The sequence below is a fragment of the Pelodiscus sinensis genome, chromosome 1 (genome assembly GCF_049634645.1).
Source record: "Pelodiscus sinensis isolate JC-2024 chromosome 1, ASM4963464v1, whole genome shotgun sequence".
NCBI lineage: Eukaryota > Metazoa > Chordata > Testudines > Trionychidae > Pelodiscus > Pelodiscus sinensis.
Genome location: NC_134711.1, coordinates 113,900,662 through 113,922,680, shown reverse-complemented (window position 1 = coordinate 113,922,680; position 22,019 = coordinate 113,900,662). Strand labels below are relative to the sequence as shown.

Here is a 22,019-nt window from a genome sequence, read left to right as displayed (position 1 = left end):
GCCCCCCCCATGGGTCTCCCAGCTGAGCCACCACCCACATGGGTCTCCCAGCCGAGCCACCACCCCTTTCTTCCCCACTGCACTCCTGTCCCATGGCCCGACTTCCCTATACCTGGGAACTGCTGGACCATGGATGTTACCAGGCCAGAGAGTTCCGGTTAAGGGAGGTACAACCTATAGGAGATTATATGAAGCAGAAAGATTATGCTACAGAGTGTGAACTTTTAGGACTTAGCCTGCAGTAATGTATGGTGATTAGTAATGGGAAAGTGTTACAAGATTTGGCTTTGATACAAATCCAAAAATTTGAATTTTTGAGGTCAGATTGGAAAACTCTCGAGAATGGGTTCCCTTATGAGTTAGGTCTTGCTCTCAATGTGCTTGGAAATTTTTTTCTGGAAATAGTTCAATCCTGCCATTTCTGGCTGAAACTAGAAAGTTCAGGATTGTGGAAAATGAACGAAAGATTTTAAAATAAAATCCATATTCAGGGTCTGGATACAGGTTCAGGTAGATGGTGCCTTTATTTAAGTTAGTTCATTCTTACCCAGTGCTGAAATGAGCATCAAAACAATCAACCTATTTTCCCAACTGACTGGATCTTGAACATAGCGAGTGTGTACTGTGCACATAGCGGATAATGCTCCCTGTAACAATCAATGGAATGGACAAATTGGTGTATTAGATGATCTTACCAGTATAGTTGATGAATAACTTGGATGCTCTGTAGAGAACGACATAGCAGAAGTTTCACAAGAGGGCTTTCAAGACTCCATTCAAACTTGAGCACCTTAACAAATATAGGAACGCATTCACTTACACATTTTTTCTGTCGCATTCCCTTTAAAGCAAAATAGTTCCAACAAAGGTTTTATTTATTTATGCATTAAATGTGCTAACCCAACAGATGCTGTATATCACCCAAAATGCAGTGGGCAAAGGCAACTCAGGTCTTTAGTGTCAATATTTTTTGTGAGGACAATAGAGGTGCAGAGACTAAGTTCACTCTGATCCAGTGATACGTACACATCATTACACTGAAAATTAAATTCAAAGTCCTAATGATTCCCTGTGATTAAAAACAAGTGTTTTTTAAAAAAATATTGGCAATATTATTGCACCTACTGGCCCAAACTGAGATTAGAGCCCTATTGTGCTAGGCAATGTTTGAATATATTGTAAGAGAAATTCCCTGTCTGAAAGAATATAAAGTCTAAACAGACAAGACAGATAAAAGGTGCAATTGAAAAGACTTGCCAACACTACACAGCAAGTTAGTGATACAACTGAGAATAGTATCTAGGTCTCTGAAATGCAATCCAGTGCCATATTCACTGGACCATGCTTCCCTTCTGTTGTTACAGTTGTAAAACAGGGTAATTTGGGACTCATCATTATTTACACAGCACCCAAGTCCTTTTTCACCGTTGGGCTAAATGACACAAACTAGTTTAGATGTAGAACACAAAGACTACTATGGGAACAGAAAAAAAGGATAGAGCAGAGAAAAAAACCCAATGAGGTCTGAAGATTAAGGAATAAAGTGAAAATTATTGAAAGTCAAGGTGAATTAGATCTTGTCAAGGAAATTGAAATAAAGGTGAAGGTTTTTTTTTTTGTTTTGGTAATTATATGAATAAAAGAGAAAAAAGGAAGGGATGAGGCTGGGTCACCGTGCAATGTGGATGGGAAGGAAATTTAACAAAAACTAAATGGAAATTTCAGTGCATATTTCAATAAGGGTGATAATGTAGAACATGGGCATGTATGTGTAGCTTATTTCGAGTAAATTTTGAAATACCTTATTTTGTAATTTTAATTTCAAAATAATCTGCTATTCCGAAATGTTCCTTAGTCCTTGTGGAACAGGGTTTACAGGGATGTCAGAATAGCGAGCCCGCTATACAGGCAGTCCCCGACTTACGCGGATCCGACTTACGTCGGATCCGCACTTACGAACGGAGCTTTCTCGCCCCGGAAGTCGGGGCGAGAAAGCCCCGTTCGTAAGCGGCTCCGGTGCCCCTGGTCTGCTGGAGACCGTCTCCAGCAGACCAGGGGCACCGGTCGGGTTCCCGCGCTTCTGAGGCTTTGCAAGAGCAAAGCCTCAGAAGCGCGGGAACCGCTGCTGCTGCCCCTTGAGACCCGGTGCCTGTGGTCTGCTGGGGACGGTCCCCAGCAGACCACAGGCACCTGGACTGAAGCTGCAGCCGCGGGGGTCCCGCGCCTCTGAGGCTTTGCCAGAGCAAAGCCTCAGAGGCGCGGGGAACCGCCGCTGCTGCTGCTCCAGTCTGGGTGCCTGTGGTCTGCTGGGGACGGTCCCCAGCAGACCACAGGCACCCAGACTGAAGCCGCAGCTGTGGCGGGGTCCCTCGCCTCTGAGGCTTTGCCAGAGCAAAGCCTCAGAGGCGCGGCACCCCGCTGCCGCTGCGGCTCTGCTCCCCGTGTCCCTGGTCTGCTGGGGGGGGGGGGGCGCAGCTAGTGTGCTCCCCACCCCCCCCAGCAGACCAGGCTTTTGTTTTGGACTCTGGGGCAGAGCAGCTGGGGTGCTGCTGGGTTGGTCCAGTAGCACCCCAGCTGCTCTGCCCCAGGCGTCCCCAAGTCAGCTTCTGCTGAAACTGACCAGCGCTGACTACAGGAAGCCCGAGGCAGAGTTGCTCTGCCCCGGGCTTCCTGGAATCAGCTGCTGATCAGTTTCAGCAGCAGCTGACTTGGGGACGCCTGGGGTTCTTAAGTTGATTCTGTATGTAAGTCAGAACTGGCGGTCAGTTTCAGCAGTGTCTGAATCTGGACGCCAGTTCCGACTTACATACAGATTCAACTTAAGAACAAACCTACAGTCCCTATCTTGTACGTAACCCGGGGACTGCCTGTATTTCAAAACAATGGTTGTGCTGATAAGACATGGGATAGCTATTTCAGGATATCTCTGGTATCCTACAATAGCTCTGCAGTGCAGATGTAGCCTCTGTGTATACAAATGAAAATGACTGTATCTGTAATAGAAGAAAAATTTAAAGAGAGTAAACATGCTCACCATGAGGTAACTTTCATCCCAGAATACCGAAACAACTGGCACATGGAATTGCTCATTTTGTACCAAGGATTTTTAATAAATATATCTATTGGTGGTAGTGTATAACTGAAGAAAAGCTAACATCATGCCTATATTTAAAAAAAAGGGGGGGGGGACATGGTTTAGGCAATTAAATACATCCTTCCAGATGAACCTGATTCCCTTCTTTCAAAGAAACAGACTCTTCAGATAAGAGAAGTGCAGTGGATTTAAAATACTTGGATCTCAGTAAAGCATTTAACATGATACCACATAGGAAAGTATTAGTTAAATGAGAGAAGACGGGGATTAGTACAGGAATTGTTTCAAGTGGGTAAGGAACTGGATAAAGGAGAGAAGGCAGTGGGTTGTGCTGAAAGGTGAACTAATAGACTAGAGAACTGTTTCTAGTGAAGTTCCTGAAAGATTGGTCCTGGGATTAATCTTATTTATGATCCCAGAACAAAAAGTAGGTGGTGTGCTAATGATACTTGGTGATGATACGAAGTTGGGAGGCACCACCAATACATAGGAGTATTGGAACATTACACAGGAAGATATGCACGATCTTGCATTGGAGTAAGAGAGAGGAGAGGAAATTCAATGGAACAAAGTGCAAGGGTCTAATAATAAATATTTCAGCCACAAGCTAAGAGGCTCAATATTTGGAAACGACAGAAGAAGAGTGAGACCTGTTTTTACTGGTTAATCACAGAATGACTTTGAATAAGGCTATGTTTATGTCACAGAGACGATGAAATCTGTGATTTTCATAGACCTCCATAACACTTTCTGCTTCAGTCCTTTTAGGATACAGGATTGGAGCTGCCAGCTAGCAGGGGCTATGGCAGAGCCCTAGAGAGGGGCGACCGCTTCCCGAGGGGGCTCCTGCACAATTCCAGTGACAGGCAACAGCCTCTCAGGAAGTGGGAGAGGGAAAGGATGGATTTTTCTCAGCAATGTATTGGGGGCTGCGCATGCGCGGCGCATGGCACGCGCGAGCCTCTCTCAGTACTATCGTGCATGCATGGCCCCCCTCCCTTCAGTTCCTTCTCTATCCGGCAAATAATATATTAAGATGTTATCATAAGGGCATTCCGAAGTAGAAGGGAGGAAATGAGGGTAGTGGAGCACCCCCAGGGACGCTCATCTTGAAGAACATCAGTTACAGGAAGGTGAGTAACCTCCTTTTTTTCATCAAGAGGCGTCCCTGGGGGTGCTCCACATCAGGTGACTACAAGTAATATTTTCTTATGGAGACAGGGACTTCGGATCAGATTAGTATGCCACTTGTAGTACAGCTTTTGCTAGTTTGGTATTCTGGAGGGGTCCTGAGGTAAGTGCATAATGTTTTGCAAAGGTGTTTTCTGAGGACCACGTGGCTGCTGCACATATAATCATGCAGTGGGATTTTCCTCAGGTAAGCAATGGATGTGGCGACTGCCCTTGTGTTACCTGAATCGGAATTGGTGAAGGTAGGTCGTTTAGCGAATAACAAGCAGCAAAGCATTCTGATATCCAATGTGACAATCTCTGTGATTAAATTTGTTTTCCTTTATTATGATCTGCAATGGAGACAAAAAGTCGGGAAGAGGATCTGAAAGATTTTGTTCTGTCAATGTAGCAGGAGAGAGCCCTTCTAACATCTAGGGTGTGCATCTGAGCTTCAAATGCATTAGCGTGGGGTTTTGGAAAAAATACTGGAAGTATATTGTCTGATTCAAATGGAAAGGGGAATGCATCTTGGGGAGGAATTTTGGATGCAGTCACATTGTGACCTTGTCCTTAAAAAAGATTGTGAAAGGTGGTTCTGCCATCAGGGCAGGCATCTTTCTCTCTCTGTGGGCTGATGTTATTGCTACCAAAAATGCAGTCTTTAAGGATAGATGGCAATAGGGAACATGTCATCATGGGTTCAAATGATTTTGTGAGGGTTGTTAATACCAAGTATAAGTTCCAAGGCTCTTGTGGGGGTGCCACCTCTGGGTATAGAGCCTGAATACCTTTCAAAAATTGCTTGGTTACTGGATGTGTGAAGACTGCGGCATGGAAGGTTGCAGTGGCTGCTAGGTGAACCCTGATTGAGCTGAGGGAGAGATGTGATTGTCTGAGGTGTAACAGGTATTCCAATACAGCAGGAAGTGGAGCATCTTGCGGTTGTATGTTGCGAGAGGTTGCCCAGTGAACAAATCGAGTCCATTTGCTCATTTATGTTTTTCTTGTTGAAGGTGCTCTGCTTTGTAAGAGGACATCATGGACTTGTTGAGAGCACTGCAGTTCTATGCCCGTGAACCATCTAGCTACCACGCCTTGAGATGGAGTGTGCGAAACTGTGGGTGAGGATACATGATCCCTGGTTGATATAGAATGTTGGGATTGTTTGGAAGCGTGATTGGTTGATGTATTGCTAGCCTGTGTAAAAGGGGAAACCATGGCTATCGGGGCCAGCAGGGCACAATGAGGGTAACTTTTGCTTTGTCGTTCAGAATCTTTACGAGGACTCTGTTGAGGAGAGGAAACGGGAGAAAAGAGTAATGTAGGAATGCATTCTAGGTTATAACAAGAGCATCACCAGAGAACTCTTTGCCCTTGACCACCCTGGAGCAATAACTTGGGCATTTTTTGTTGATTGAGGTGGCAAATAAATCTATATCTGGGAAACCCCATTGGTTGAATATATCGGTGAGAAGCGCATAGTCGAGTTCCCATGCGTGCTCTTGTGGCAGGGCTCTGCTGAGGGCATCTGCCGTTGAATTAAGGACCCCAGGAAGGTGGCAAGCGGATATGCAAATGTCTCTGGCTAGGCACCAATTCCAAAGTGCTATAGCTTCCAGGCATAGAGTGTGTGATCAGGCACTGCCTTGCCTGTTTATATAAGAACATAAGAACGGATGTACTGGGTCAGACCAAAGGTCCATCTAGCCCAGTAGCCTGTCTGCCGACAGTGGCCAGCGCCAGGTGCCCCAGAGAGGGTGGACCGAAGACAATGATCAAGCGATTTGTCTCCTGCCATCCTTCTCTTCCCTCTTATCCCATGGCCATGTAATTTACACAAGAGCCTTTGGTGAGGGACCTTGTCAAAGGCTTTCTGAAAATCTAAGTATACTATATCTACTGGATCCCCCTTGTCCGCATGTTTGTTAACCCCTTCAAAGGATTCTAATAGATTAGTAAGACATGATTTCCCTTTACAGAAAACATGTTGACTTTTGTCCAACAAATTATGTTCTTCTACATGCCTCACAATTTTATTCTTTACTATTGTTTCAACTAATTTGTCTGGTACTGAAGTTAGACTTACCGATCTGTAATTACCAGGATTGCCTCTAGAGCACTTTTTAAATATTGGTGTCACATTGTCTACCTTCCAGTCATTAGGTACGGAAGCCGATTTAAAGAATAGGTTACAAACCACAGATAATAGTTCAGCAATTTCCCATTTGAGTTCCTTTAGAACCTTTGGATGAATGCCATCCGGTCCCGGAGATTTGTTAACGTTAAGTTTTTCTATTTGTTCCAAAACCTCCTCTAATGACACTTCAATCTGGGACAGTTCCTGAGATTCATCACCCACAAAAAGACGGTGCAGATTTGGGAATCTCCCTAACGTCCTCAGCCATGACGACTGACACAAAGAAATCATTTAGTTTATCTGCAATGGCTTTATCGTCCTTGATTGCTCCTTTTATATCTCGATCGTCTAGGGGACCCACAGGTTTTTTAGCAGGCTTCCTGCTCCTAAAGTACTTAAAAAACATTTTGTTATTTCTTTGCGAGTTTTTGGCTAGCTGTTCCTCAAAATCTTACTTTGCTTTTCTTATTACATTTTTACACTTGATTTGATTGTGTTTATGTTCCTTTCTATTTATCTCACTAGGATTGGACTTCCACTTCTTAAAAGATGCCTTTTTGTCCCTCATAGCTTCTTTTACATGGTGGTTAAGCCACGGTGACTCTTTTTTAGGTCTCTTGCTATGTTTTTTAATTTGGGGTATACATTTAAGTTGGGCCTCTATTATGTTGTCTTTAAAAAGTTTCCATGCAGCTTGCAGGGATTTGGCTCTAGTCATTGTGCCTTTTAATTTCTGTTTAACTAACCTCCTCATTTTTGTGTAATTCCCCTTTTTGAAATTAAATGCCAGAGTGCTGGACTGCTGAAGTGTTCTTCCCACCACAGGAATGGTAAATGTTATTATATTATGGTCACTATTCCCAAGCGGTCCTGTAATGGTTATCTCCTGGACCTGATCCTGCGCTCCATTCAGGACTAAATTGAGAATTGCCTCTCCCCTTGTGGGTTCCTGTACCAGCTGCTTCAAGAAGCATTCATTTAAGCCATTGAGAAATTTTATCTCCGCTTCTCTTCCTGAGGTGACATGTATCCAGTCAATATGGGGATAATTAAAATCCCCCATTATTATAGAGTTCTTTATTTTGGTAGCCTCTGTAATCTCCCTCAGCATTTCAATGTCAGTATTGCTGTCCTGGTCAGGTGGTCGGTAATATATCTCTACTGCTAATTTCTTATTATTGGAGCATGGAATTATTATCCATACCGATTCTATTGAACATGTTGATTCATTTAATATTTTTATTTCATTTGATTCTACATTATCTTTCACATAGAGTGCCACTCCGCCACCCAGCCAGCCTGCTCTATCCTTTCTATATATTTTATATCCTGGTAGGATTGTGTCCCACAGATTTTCCTCATTCCACCAGGTTTCAGTGATGCCTATTATGTCAATCTCCTCCTTTAATACGAGGTTCTCTAGTTCACCCATCTTATTGGTCAGACTCCTAGCATTTGTGTAGAAGCACTTTAAAAATTTGCTACTGCTTATTTGTTTGCCCTTCCCTGATGCATTGGATTCCTTTATATGCGGTTGTTTGTCTGCTCTGGCCCATGGTTTGTTCTCTCCCCTCCTCTCTTTCTGACTACAACTTAGAGAATCTCTATCAATGGATTCTCCTCTAAGAGAAGTCTCCATCCGATTTACGTGCATCTCCGCACCCATCAGCTTTCCCCCATCTCTTAGCTTAAAAACTGCTCTACGGCCTTTTTAATGTTTAGTGCCAGAAGTCTGGTTCCACCCTGGTTTAGGTGGAGCCCATCCTTCCTGTAAAGGCTCCCCCTCTCCCAAAAGTGTCCCCAGTTCCTAATAAATCCAAACCCCTCTTCCCTACACCATTGTCTCATCCACGCATTGAGACTCTGAAGCTCTGCCTGCCTACCTGGCCCTGCACGTGGAACTGGAAGCATTTCTGAGAATGCCACCATAGAGGTCCTGGATTTCAATCTCTTTCCTAGCAACCTAAATTTGGCCTCCAGGGCATCTCTCCTACCCTTCCCTATGTCATTGGTATCTACATGTACCTCGACCACCGGCTCCTCCCCAGCACTACACATAAGTCTATCTAGATGCCTCGAGAGAGCCGCATCCTTCGCACCAGGCAGGCAAGTGACTATACAGTTCTCCCGGTCATCACAAACCCAACTATCTATGTTTCTAACAATCGAATCACCCACTACTAACACCTGCCTCTTCCTAACAACTGGCGTTCCCTCCCCATCAGAGGTATCCTCAGTGCAAGAGGATACTGCAACATCCTCTGGAAGGAGGGTCCCAACTACAGGATGGTTTCCCTCTGTCCCCATTGAATGCTCTGTGCCCTTGAGACTTTCATCCTCTTTAAGAGCACTGGGGCTTTCAGACTGGAGGTGGGACAGTACTACAGTCTTCCGGAAAGTCACATCAACATAGCTCTCTACCTGCCTTAGCTCCTCCAGTTCAGCCACCCTGGCCTCCAAAGCCCGAACTCGGTCTCTGAGGGTCAGGAGCTCCTTGCAACGAGTGCACACATATGCCACCTGCCCACGGGGCAGGTAATCATACATGTTACACTCGATGCAATAAACAGGATAGCCCCCACTCTGCTGCTGGGCTTCTGTCTCCATTTTTCTTATGAATAAGTTTAAGTATAAACTGGGCTTATTAAATGTCTGGAATATAGATTATTATAAAAGTTAGGTTTAAAGGAGGCCAGAAGTCACTAGTGCCCTCTAACTTCCCCCTCTAAACTCCCTCCCCAAACTCCCTGTTAGCTTCTTCTGTTCGGAAGCTCCCTGGTCGCTGACTCACAGGCTTATCAAGCCCTGGTAGCCCCTCCTCCTGACTGAGGCTCAGCCAATTAACAGAGGCTTCTAGATTTCAAACCTTTTTAGACTCTACTTCAAACAAACAAACAAACAAACACACACACACACACAAGCTCAGCACACAGCAAATAATCCCCCCCCACACAAACACACACTACAGACAGCCACTTACCACAAGGGCCCCGTATTTACTCCTCTTTTACCTATAGAACATGTATGTGGTGTTGTCTGTGTATATTTTTACATGTATTCCCATGACATTGGGTAACAGTTCTTGGCATGCCCAGTGAACTGCCCTGAGTTTGAGGGCATTGATGTGGAGCATGCAGTCTGCCGGAGACCATAGGCCATGTGCTGTGTGGCCTTCTGTATGGGCACCCTAGCCTGTAAGGGATGCATCTGTAGTGACAACTACAGAGGGGTTCAGGGGTCGAAAGGGGATGCCTATGCATAGGTTGCTTGATTTTGTCAACCAGTGTAGGGATGCTTTCATTTGGTGTGGTAGCGTGAGCATTTTGTTCATATGATGGATGTATGGCTTGTACATGTGTCAGAGCCAACCTTGGAGGCATCTCATAAAAAGACGTGCATTTGAGACCACAGGATTGCATGATGCCATGTGACCTAATAGTTGAAGGCAGTCATAAATCCTTACTACTGGCATCCCTTTAAGCGCTTTTGCCAGTTTACTGATGCAAGTGGATCTGTCTGTTGGTAGAGAGGCTCTGGCTGTGATTGAACTGAGCTGAGCGCCAATGAATTGGATTGTATGGGTTGACGTGCATGTTGATTTGCCATCATTTATTAGGAAGCCTAATGATTGAAGGCAGATTATTACAATTATGGTATCTTGATAACAGTCTTGACTGGTCCTCGCTTTGATAAGGCAGTCACCTAAGTACGGGTAAATTATGATTCCTTGTTTTCTGAGGTGAGCAGCGACAGCAGCTAGCATCTTCGTGAATACCCTTGCTGCAGTGCAGAGACCAAAGGGCACCGTATACTGGTATTGTTGGAGACCTAAAGTGAAATGAAGAAAACGACTATGAGAGGGGCAAATAGATACATGAAAATAAGCATCCTTCAGGTCGAGAGAAGAAAACCAGTCACCAGACTCCAGAGCTGGGATAATAGTATTTAGGGTGACCATTTTGAATTTCTGTTCCCTTATGTATTTATTTAGTAACCGAAGATCAAGGATTGGCCTCCAACCTGTCTTCTTCTCTACGAGAAAATAATGTGAGTAGAAACCGGTTCCGTGGACCTCTTGGGGTACTGGTTCTATGGCTCCTAATTCAAGAAGGTGGTCAATTTCTTGTTGTAATATAATTTCATGAGAGGGGTCCCTGAAAAGGGACGGGGTAGGTGGTTGGGGAGGGGGGCGAGGTGAGAGAAAAGGAATGGTATAACCTAGGGAGATAGTTTGAGATACCCACTTATCAGTGGTAATAGATAACCAATTTGAAAGGAAAGGTATTAAATGAAATAGGAAAGGTTTGGAATCAATCTCAAGCTCTGGTGCATGTGGTATAGTTTTATATCTCTTGACTGTTGTTTCAAATTTGCTTGCTGGGTTGGGATGAGTGGTTGGGGTTATTAGTCTGAGGACGCCGTCTCTGATGCCTGCTGCGCCCCCTCTGTTAGTACGGGGCATGGTCTTGTCTCTGGTACTGGTAAGTCAGTTGTAAGTACCTGGGTCTCTGATATGGCTGGTACCTGTACTGTCTCTGTCTCGTCATAGGGGTTTGAATACCGAGTGATCGCAATATGGCTCTGGACTCTTTTATCGATTGGAGCAGTTCATTGGTTTTTGCAGAAAATAGCTTTTCTCCATCAAACGGAAGGTCTTCTACCAATGGTTGCACTTGGCGGGGAAAAGCAGAAGAGTTGAACCACGAGGCTCGTCTCATAGTGACTGCTGTTGCCGTAGTCCTTGTAGCTCTGTCTGCTGAGTCAAGTGCGGCTTGCAGGGCTATTCGCGATATTATCTGGCCTTCTGAAACAAGAGCCTGAAACTCTGCCTTTTTGCTACCAGGGATATCTTCAATAAAAGTATTGAATTTTGTATAATAATTGAAGTTGTATTTACTTAATAAAGCAGCATAGTTCGTCACTCTCATCTGAAGAGTGGCAGAGGCACAAACCTTCTTTCCGAATGTGTCCAGATGTTTATTGTCCTTTTCGGATGGGGTGGAACGATTTTGTTGTTTGTTTCTGTACTGTGCAGCATCTACTATGAGGGAGTTGATTGGAGGGTGAGAAAAGAGGAATTGAGAACCCTTGGGGGGAATAGAGTATTTTCAATCAGCTTTCTTGCATATTGGTGGGATGGATGCAGGTGTTTGCCATAGGGTTTTAGCGGGCTCCAAGATGGCTGGGTTAATAGGAAATGCCATTTTTGTTGCTGTACTGGGCTGGAGGATGTTAGTGAGTTCATGTTGAGAAACCTGAACTTCTTCCATAGATATATTCAAATCAATAGCAACTCTTTTAAATTAATCTTGGAAAGAGGAGAGATCATTGGTAGTATGCGTAGCAGGTGGTAACAATGCCTGCTCTATGGCTGAGGCTGCTTTTGGATGTAATATAGATGTAGAAGCTGACATTGAAGAGCAATGGCTTTCACTGTCATTTTCCCTCAGAGGTGTGGGGTGACAGGTTTAAAGGAGAGCAGGGTTTTGACATATTCTTGGTCTTATATGGTCTCTTTTTATATTGTTGAGGTGGTTGATTGAACATTTGCCACTGTTGGGGGGCAACACATAGGAGGTAGCATCCAAAAATAAGGAGCCCGGGGAGCCATTTGTGCTCTAAGAAAATCTGGTTGTTGCTGATAAGCAGACCATGTAGAGCCTGCTATATATGGCTGAGGTGAAAAAGCCGGTAAACATTCCTCCTTGTCCTCAAAGGGGGGGGGAGGAGGAGTCAGAGTAATCAGAGAATGAAGATTGAGGATGTATGTTATCAGTCAAATTATGCGAATGTAAAGTGAGAGAAATCACCAGGTCTTTGTGGTCCTTGTGGCTAATGAGGGGAGTATGCAGCATGGATAGCGGAGCTGACTGTAAACAAATTGCCCGGGCTTTGCCCTTGCTGCTGAGACAGCGCTCCTCTGAGGTGTTGCCCCTGGTAATGGGAGAAGGGGGCCAGCACCCAGCGGTTGGTAGGTGAGGGGATTCCTCCATGCTGCGATAGGAGTGGGAGGATCTCCTATGACCCGAGAGGTAGGCACGGGAAGACCTGTTGCCTCAGTAAGGGAAGACTTTTTTACATTTTTATTGCCCTTTTTGTGTTCACCCAAAGTGCCTGGGAGGTCAAAAGTGCTCAGGCGGTTATTGCCTGAGCAGTGTGACTTTCTCCCCTCAGCACGCTGCTTTCTGGGCTGCTGATTCAGAGAACTCATCCCTGCCTTTGATGGCTTAGGGGACGTTTGCCTCATTGGTGTATTACTCAGACCCGAGACCGGGTCAGATGGATGGTGTTTGTCCTTGACAGAGAAGGACATTTTAAGTCTCAGCTGTCTGTCTTTGCATGTTTTCAGCTTAGCACAGTTAGTGACAAGCATTAAATTCTTGCAGAGCCCGCAGCTTTTGCAGTTCAAGACTGCAGGCGTTTTTCCCCCCCCCTAAACTAACTCTAAACAAGTAAATTAGCTAACTATTAACAAGAACTGTGGAAATAAACTATATCTAAGCAACTATTTGAAGAAATAAATTTGTGAGGAGAAGTCTCTGCGAGAGCAGGAGAGTTCGGTCTGAAGCCGAGGGGCATTAGAAAGGAACTGAAGGGAGGGGCGCCGTGCAAGCACGATAGTACTGAGGGAGGCTCACATGTGCTGCGCATCCACAGCCCCTGGTACATTGCTGAGAAAAATCCATCGAAAAGCTCTGGGGCGCTCAACACCTGATGTGGAGCACCCCCAGGGATGCACTTTGACGAAGAACTAATGAACAAATTCATACTAGAAATTAAAAGGTTTCTAACCATCCTCATCTCCCACCACTATCCCCACCCCTTCTCCTTCTGCGATGGTGACCACTAGACATGGGACATCAGACAGAGTAGGATACCCTGTTCGATGGCATCAAGCATTTTCTCTCTCTGGTGCTTGGCTGGCTGGTTTTTGCTCATATGCTCAGGGCCTAATTGATTGTTGTATTTGGGGTCAGGAAGAGATTTCTCCCCCTCCCCATCTAACTGGGAGTGACTAGACATTTTTTTTGTTTGTGTGTATGTGGGGGGGGAGAGGGAAAGGAAGTTGGCCTCTCTTTGCAGCATAGGACGTAGGTCACTTGTCAGGATTATCTGGGTTTCTCTCAATCATTTCCTAGCCATTACAAGGGCCTCGGCTACTGTCCCTCCCATTCTTTATCTGTGGCATATAATAGTTTAGTCTCTTGTGGACTGTACTACTGATTTAACTGTTGGATTTGGTGTGCAGCTGCTGAGCGATGGTGGTGGTCTGTGTTATCAATGAATTCAGACTATTCATTCTGGTTGCCTCTTCTGGTCTTCTTCTCTGAGTCTGACTCTACATAATTGATAGTTCAGCCCTGAAGTAACAATTATTGTATGTCATTGAAAGTGGCTCCTTCTTGGGTTTCTCTCCTGATTGCCTTACCACAAGCATCCACCCCAACATAATCTGAAGGGCACTGACCCTATAGGAGTTTTGGGAGAGGCATTTATGAAAGATTGTATGGAGGAAGGACAACGTTTTGGGGCTAGTCATCTCTTCCTGGATCGCAAGAAAATATCCACTGGTTGCTAACTCTTAAGAAAACAGTTGGGACATTCTGTCCTGTAGTTTATAAAGTGTTTTGGGATCATTTATGAAAGAAAAGTATATAATGAAAGATTATTTTGCATGTGAATTACTCTGTTCAGTCCATATTGCCAGCATCTTGTCCCCATCCTTACATCAATGATAATTGCATATTTTTCAGATATCTAAAAGTAAAATTCTGATGCCAAACACTATTTTTCTTGCCAAGAAGCTAGGCCTCTACCAGCTATTGATTTGATCGTGTGTGCTACTAGTCGTAACTCCTTTTCTTTTCTTTCCAGATGCTATTTTTTTTCCCCAGAGGAAAGGCCTTTTTGCAGGGCACACAAAAATCCAATCAGCAATGCCAAAAAACAAACCACAGTCTCTGGAGTGGAGCCCGATCTATAATTCAGCGCTGTAGTTAACTCAATCATTGCATCAGCTGGTCTGATTTTCTTGGTTATTCTTCCACTAATGCATCAATCAAACTGAAAGAATTAAAGGTATTTAATGAAGTCATTGATCTGGCTAGAGAACTTCCTTTGCTATCCATTTTTTCTTTACCTGAACCAGCTGTGGGAGGTAGTCTAACAATTCATCATCTGACAGATTTTCCATTTGTTGGACTGCAGTTCTGCGAATGTCTTGATCTGGAAAACTAGTGCAAACAAGTAGAGGTCATTAGGCATTATTGAGCTGCTGCAGTTATATTACAGTTCTCATGATTCTCAACAATACAAAATGCTAAAGAAATGTGAGAGGAAGATCAATCTGTTTCATAGCAATGGGAATCAAAACACATATGACTGATAACTCAATTGCAGATTGTTACAATACCTTACCCCACAAAACCATTTCACCAATTTCCATGTAAATCAGTCGAACTATAATGAACATTTTAGTTCCTTAGTTATATATTACTCTATGAACCAAATGATGAGTTTTCCATAGCTCTTTTTCAGAACTGGCTGAAACTTGGAATGTCCACTGCACGGGAAATGCCAACATTTCAAATGTTTTTGTTATTAATTTAACTTAAAACATGAACATTGGATTTTTCTAAAAAAATATTTTGTCAATTTTGGTATTTTATATATTACAATTTATTTATAATAAAATACAGAATGTAGAAATAATCATTTCAAAATGAAATATCAAAATGTTTTCAATTTTTTTTTCAAAATGAAATTTCATGGAAATTGACACATTCCTTGGAAAGATCAGATTTTGATGGGACACCATTTTCCAAAGTTAAAATATGCTGGTGAAATATGACATTTTGACTAAATCAATTTTTTTTTTTAGCAATTTCTAGTTTTTCATTAACAAACCAGAAATTGAAAAAGAAGTAAAAGAATTCAGCTTGCATTTTCAAAAACTAAAAAATTCTCTCAGGAATTAAAAATATTTTGCAATAAGTATCTTGCACTAAGTATCAGAGGGGTAGCTGAGTTAGTCTGTAACAGGAAAAACTTAAACAACAAATAGCCTGGTAGCACTTTAAAGACTAACAAAATATGTAGATGTTATCATGAGCTTTCGTGGGCATAACCCACATCTTCAGATGACCCTCTGAAAAAGTGGGCTGTGCCCACGAAATCTCATGATACCATCTACATGTTTTGTTCATCTTTAAAGTGCTACCAGACTATTTGTTGTTTTTTAAGTTTTTCCTTGCAAAAAGTAGTCATTTTTGACAAGCTCTACTCAGTATATTAATAATGGTGCTTCCCACCACACCGCTTGGCTGGAAACGGTGAACCAGAGACAATGGGAGCTGCGAAGCTCTGTGGCTATGGAATCTTTAGGTAAAAAAAGTGGCACAGGCCCACTAGTGGCTTTCCTGAAGTGGTCCCATGGAACAATTTGAGAATCACTGATCTAATTCAAAGGGGATTCCTTTCAGGTCAGTACGGGTACACATTGGCAGAGGGAAGTGTGGAAGCACAGATATAGCTGATACCCATGCTATAGCTGTTCTGCAGATCAACCAAGGTCAATCAGGACATCAAATTCATGTGAAAATAAATGAAAATTAAAATATGACAGATAAAACAAAATAGACACAATGGTCACTGGGAGATTCCACATCTGAGAGAGACTGAAGAACTTGTACAGGCATTTTGGTGCAGAAGTATACGGGTACCTTTTAAGTATAATCAAATTTTAAAAAATGAAAAAAAAACCACAGACAATCCTATGCACTTTGATGATCAAATTGCTATATGTGTTTACATAATTTTAAGAAAGGAAATGACTGTATTTTGGACCTGTTAGAGAGCTCTGGCTTCTGCACTGCAGTAATAGCTCATCTGTAGCACATCCATTCCAAACTTTGTTTTAATGAGGCCACTGTGTTTGGCTTTTTACTATTTTGTATAGCTATATGGTGCATATTTGATGATGCTTTTAATATTGTTTGTGTAGTGCTGAGTATGCTCTATTGAGGAGCAAGGAAGGGGGTATTTTATGAATAAATTATCATTGTAGTCCCAAATTGAACTGTTTTACAAGAGTTAATTATTTTTTAATTTTAAGGCAACATACTATGAATTTGAAGCTGCTAGTTCAATTTTGACATAGTTATTAAAAGCAAAATATATTTGAATTAAGATAATAAATTAAAAAATGTCTGATCTCTATTATCCAATCAATTTACACAGATAGTATGGGATTTTGCACCTCCCTTTGCTCGCTCCTGTGGTTCAACAGATTGCTAGAGTGTGAAATATGTTCTATACAGGCACCAAATCAAGCAGAAAATGTTATTACGTAGTTATTGCTTGTCCTTGGGAGTAGTCAATGCTCAAAGATGCTATGACAACAAAATTCTGTGTTTTCCCCAGCAAGATGAAGAACGAGAAATCTTCCTGTTTGAATAGTTCCAGAAAATCCTGCTAACGCTTTGATACTTTAACATTAACTTTCTAAAACCTGCTGGGTGAAATGTCATTGCTTCTAAATTATTGTAGGGTGATATGTTTAGTAACACATCACACTGAAACACATACACACTGCAGTTAAAATCGAAAGGTCTGCTTGTTTCAGCTCTTGCCACTCTATTGAGATTCTGGATTGCTCTCAGTTACTAATCCATCTCTATCAGATTGTAAATATGATGGACAAATGACAACTTGTTCAATGCAAACAGTAATGACCAACCCTGGAATTTCTGGGCTATTTAGGGGTCACAGATAAAGAATCAGCACCACTAAAAGCTCTTTCTATTTAACTGTATTCCAGGATTGTTTTGATTAGAGTGAACACTGAATATCTGTAGAAACATTAGCTCCATAATGAAAAACTCAATTTGTAACATAAGGATTCATATAATACAGTAAAACTCCATTGGTCTGGCATCCAATGCTCCGGCACTCCTGATGGTCTGGCACCATCAGGAACGCGGAAGTGCTCTGGCTGCTGGACAATTGGAGCTGCTCTGCGCCCGGCTTCCCCGATTCAGCCGCTGCTGAAACTGACCAGCAGGTGAATCGGGGAAGCTGGGGGTGGGGAGCTGGAGTGCTGCCAGTTTGGTCCCATAGTGCCGCCCCTCGGGGCTGCAGGACCAACCCTGCAGCACCCCAGATGCTCTTGGAGACGCCTGGGGAAGAGCAGCTGGAGTGCTGCCAGGTTGGTCCTGCAGCCCCGAGGGGTGGCACTATGGGACCAAACTGGCACCACCCGAGCTGCTCTGCCCCAGGTGTCCCGGATTCAGCCACTGCTGAAACTAACGAGCAGCGGCTGAATCGGGGACGCCTGGGGCAGAGCCGGACTATCGGAAGGGGGGGCTATAAGGGGTCTGGAGTGGCATTCCTCACCCCAACCCACCCAAGACTCCTCATAGCCCCCCCTTCTGATAATCCGGCACCCCCTGGGTCCTAAAGGTGCTGGATTATCGGAAGTTTACAGTACTTTCTCAAGTTCTACTTGTTAAAAACCATTACGGGTCAAAAACCCTATCTGAATCAGAAACTATCCTTTGCATTACTAGAATGTCCAGCTTCTTTAGCTGTGTAAACCATTTAGGTGGAGAGGTGTCTCTTAGGGTATGTCTACACTACAGCGCTAATTCGAACTAACGCATCCAGACTAAAAAACTAGCTCGAATTAGCATTTTGCTAATTCGAACTAGCATGTCCATAATAAGTGGACCCTGAACCGGCGTTAAGGATGGCCGGAAGCAGTGCCGGCAGGGCATCAGATGAGGACTTAGAGCGTGGAGCTGCTGCCTCAGGCTAGCCGAGGGCTGTGCTTAAAGGGACCCGACCCCCACCCCGGACAGACAGTTCTCAGGGGTGCCCTGCTTGCAAAGCAGTCCTGGCTTGGATTGCCCGGAATACCCACACTGGGCACATCACACCACTCGGCCATCAGACCGGCTGCACTTGCCGCAGGCTGCCCTCTGGGGAGAGGGAGCAATTGGGGAGCTGCAGGAGAGCTTCTACCCCCAGAAGCCCGCAGAGCCAGCCCAGTCCTCCCCATCGGGGGCTCGTACTCCATTCCTCCCTCACCTCTTTCCACTTACCCTTCCCTAGCCCCCCTTCCTGATGTACAAAATAAAGGACAATTGTGTTCAAAAATAGAATCTCTCTTTATTGAACAAAACTGGGGGAGACTGGGAAGAGAGAGGCTGGGAGAGGGGAGGGCAACTACAATGATGAGGGGTTTGGAACAGGTCCCATATGAAGAGAGGCTAAAGAGACTGGGACTTTTCAGCTTAGAAAAGAGGTGATGGGGGGGATATGATAGAGGTCTATAAAAGCATGAGTGGGGTGGAGAGGGTGCATAAAGAAAAGTTCTTCTTTAGTTCCCATAATAGAAGGACTAGAGGACACCAAAGGAAAGGAATGTGTAGCAGGCTTCAAACTAGTAACACAAAGTTGTTCTTCATAAAGCAAAGAGTCAACCTGTGGAACTCCTTGCTGCAGGAGGCTGTGAAGGCTAGAACTAGAACAGAGTTTAAAGAGAAGTGAGATCAAGTCATGGAGGTTGGGTCCATGGAGTGGTATTAGCCAGGGGGTAGGAGTGGTGTCCCTGCCCAAAGTTTGTGGAGAGGGATGGCACGAGACAAATGGCTTGGTCACTGTCGTCGGTCCATCCCATCCAGGGTCCCTAGGGTTGGCCGCTGTTGGCAGACAGGCTACTGGGCTAGATGGACCTTTGGTCTGACCCAGGACGGCCATTGTAAGCTCAGGGCTCAGGGTCGGGGGTCTCAGTGGACCACCTTGATTTTCATGCACACCTGCTCCTGGGTGGCCAGGCTGGCAGCTCTCCTGCCCTAGACGGCCACTTTCCTGTGCCTAGTGCGGAGGTCGGGGACAAGGCCCACGATGTCCGCACTAGATCAGGCAGGTGCCCGCCTCTTGTGGTCCCAAGCAAGCTCCTGGGAGCCGCCAGCCTGGTCCCGGGAAGAGGGGGAGGGCTGGGGGGCATCGGGTGGCTGGCTCGAGCTGTGCCAGGTGCAGGTTCTGCTGGCTGGGTGCTGGCAGGCTTGCATCTGGCACGGGCACCGTAGCCAGTCCGTGCCCCTTTAAGGGGTCCAGGGCCGGGAGGGGGGCAATAGAGTTTCCCTGGTGTTGGCCAGAGTGGCCACCAGGGAAAGCTGGGGAGGGCTAGCCTCCCACTAGTTCGAATTAAGGGGCTACACACCCCTTAATTCGAACTAGTAAGTTCGAACTAGGCTTAGCCCTCGTAGAATGAGGTTTACCTAGTTCGAACTACGCGCTCCGCTAGTTCGAATTAAGTTCGAACTAGCGGAGCACTTGTGTAGCGCCTATCAAAGTTAATTCAAACTAACGTCCGTTAGTTCGAATTAACTTTGTAGTGTAGACATACCCTAAGTGAGGACTTATTCATGTGGTGAGTTACTATATGGCAAGCCAGTACGCGGCAGATTCACAGTCTGGTTTACTGTGCGGTAACTTTTTGCGTAGATAATCCCTGCGTCATCTAGTGAATCTTCAAACATTGTGCCAGGACTGATGTCAATCATCCCTAAATGATCCCTAAATTATCCTCCAGTCAACTTGACCACCTTACTTGCATGATAAACTCTTTTACAGTAAGGACTCTGCCTTTCCATATATTTGTATCAGGCATGCAGGCAGGTAATGCTACTGGTAAAAAGTAATACACAAATCGGGGGTGTCAAATCTAGTCTTTAACAATATTTTGCAGCCTAAGGGACTGACTCCAGAAATTTTTCCTCACCATTACTGGGAACATTCTTATAGTTCTAAACAGGGCTTGACAAATCAGTGAATCTACTTGCCCAGGGCGAGTAGATTTCACCCAATCACCCCGTTCACTGGCGGTGCGTGCATGCGCAATGTGGGGCTGGCAAGTAGATTTCGCCACAATTTGTCAAGCCCTGATTATAAATGTTCCCTTAGTATTTAACCCAAATATCCACACTGCCTGCTTTAAACCCATGTTTTATTCTGTCCTACTGCCTAATGAAAATAATTGACCACCTTCCTTGTTTATAACATCCCTTAATGCAGTTGTATCTTCTTTCAAACTTGATGCTGACATGTGAAATAGGATTCTGAGTGGAGTAAGCACATTGCAATTTGCTTTGGAAGCAAGAACAACTGTTCTTGATTCTCTTCACATGGATATCCAGAAAGGAAATGTGTGTTGAACTACAACATACACCATAGTAAGGCATTTGATACAGTCTCACATGATATTCTTATCAATAAACTAGGCAAATACAACTTAGATGGGGCTACTATAAGGTGGGTGTATAACTGACTGGATTAACCGTACTCAGAGAGTAGTTATTAATGGTTCTTAATCCTGCTGGAAAGGTATAACAAGTGGGGTTCCGCAGGGATCTGTTTTAGGACCGGCTCTGTTCAATATCTTCATCAACGATTTAGATATTGGCATAGAAAGTACGCTTATTAAGTTTGCAGATGATACCAAGCTGAGAGGGGTTGCGACTGCTCTGGAGGATAGGGTCATAATTCAAAATGATCTGGACAAATTGGAGAAATGGTCTGAGGTAAACAGGATGAAGTTTAATAAAGACAAATATAAAGTGCTCCACTTAGGAAGGAACAATCAGTTTCACACATACAGAATGGGGAGCGACTGCCTAGGAAGGAGTACGGCAGAAAGGGATCTAGGGGTTATACTGGACCACAAGCTAAATATGAGTCAACAGTGTGATGCTGTTGCAAAAAAAGCAAACATGACTGTGGGATGGATTATCAGGTGTGTTGTGAGCAAGACACGAGAAGTCATTCTTCCACTCTACTCTCCGCTGGTTAGGCCTCAGTTGGAGTATTATGTCCAGTTTTGGGCACTGCATTTCAAGAAGGATGTGGAGAAATTGGAGAGGGTCCAGAGAAGAGCAACAAGAATGATTAAAGGTCTAGAGAACATGACCTATGAAGGAAGGCTGAAAGAATTGGGTTTGTTTAGTTTAGAAAAGAGAAGATTGAGGGGGACATGATAGCAGTTTTCAGGTATCTAAAAGGGTGTCATGAGGAGGAGGGAGAAAACTTGTTCATCTTGGCCTCTGAGGATAGAACAAGAAGCAATGGTCCTGAACTGCAGCAAGGGATGTTTAGGTTGGATATTAGGAAAAACTTCCTAACTGTCAGGGTAGTCAAACACTGGAATAAATTACCCAGGGAAGTCGTGGAATCTCCATCTCTAGAGATATTTAAGAGTAGGTTAGATAAATGTCAATCAGGGATGGTGTAGTCAGTACCGTAAAACTCCAATTGTCCGGCGTCCAGTGGTCCGGCACGCCCAATAGTCCGGCACCAACTGGAACCCGAAAGTGCTCAAGCCAGCCGGACAATTGGAGCTGCTGTGAGCCCCATGGGCGCTTGCGGCTGGGAAAGGGAAGGGGAGAAGAGGGGAAGGGGTTTATACCCCTGTGACAGGTCTGCCGGGACTCGCACTGTGACCGTCCGGGGGGTGGGCAGGGAACGGTGCGGCGAGGGGCGAACCCTCCGCCATTTTGCAGGAAGGCGGGGGAAGCCTTGCGCCGCTGCCGAGTTTCCAGGAGGGGAGTGGGCTCC

General features: G+C 44.5%; 1 protein-coding gene across 2 annotated transcripts in view; it reads right to left on the bottom strand.

Moving 5' to 3' along the window:
* Window positions 1-22,019, bottom strand: part of PIK3C2G (phosphatidylinositol-4-phosphate 3-kinase catalytic subunit type 2 gamma) — a 383,327-nt gene that overhangs the window by 172,774 nt on the left and 188,534 nt on the right. For both annotated transcript variants that reach the window (XM_075897745.1, XM_075897746.1), the window contains 2 exons: window positions 14,545-14,638; window positions 696-790 (listed from right to left, as the gene is read on the bottom strand). In XM_075897745.1, coding sequence (XP_075753860.1) covers window positions 696-790; window positions 14,545-14,638 — 189 coding nt within the window. The remainder of the gene's footprint in view (window positions 1-695; window positions 791-14,544; window positions 14,639-22,019) is intronic.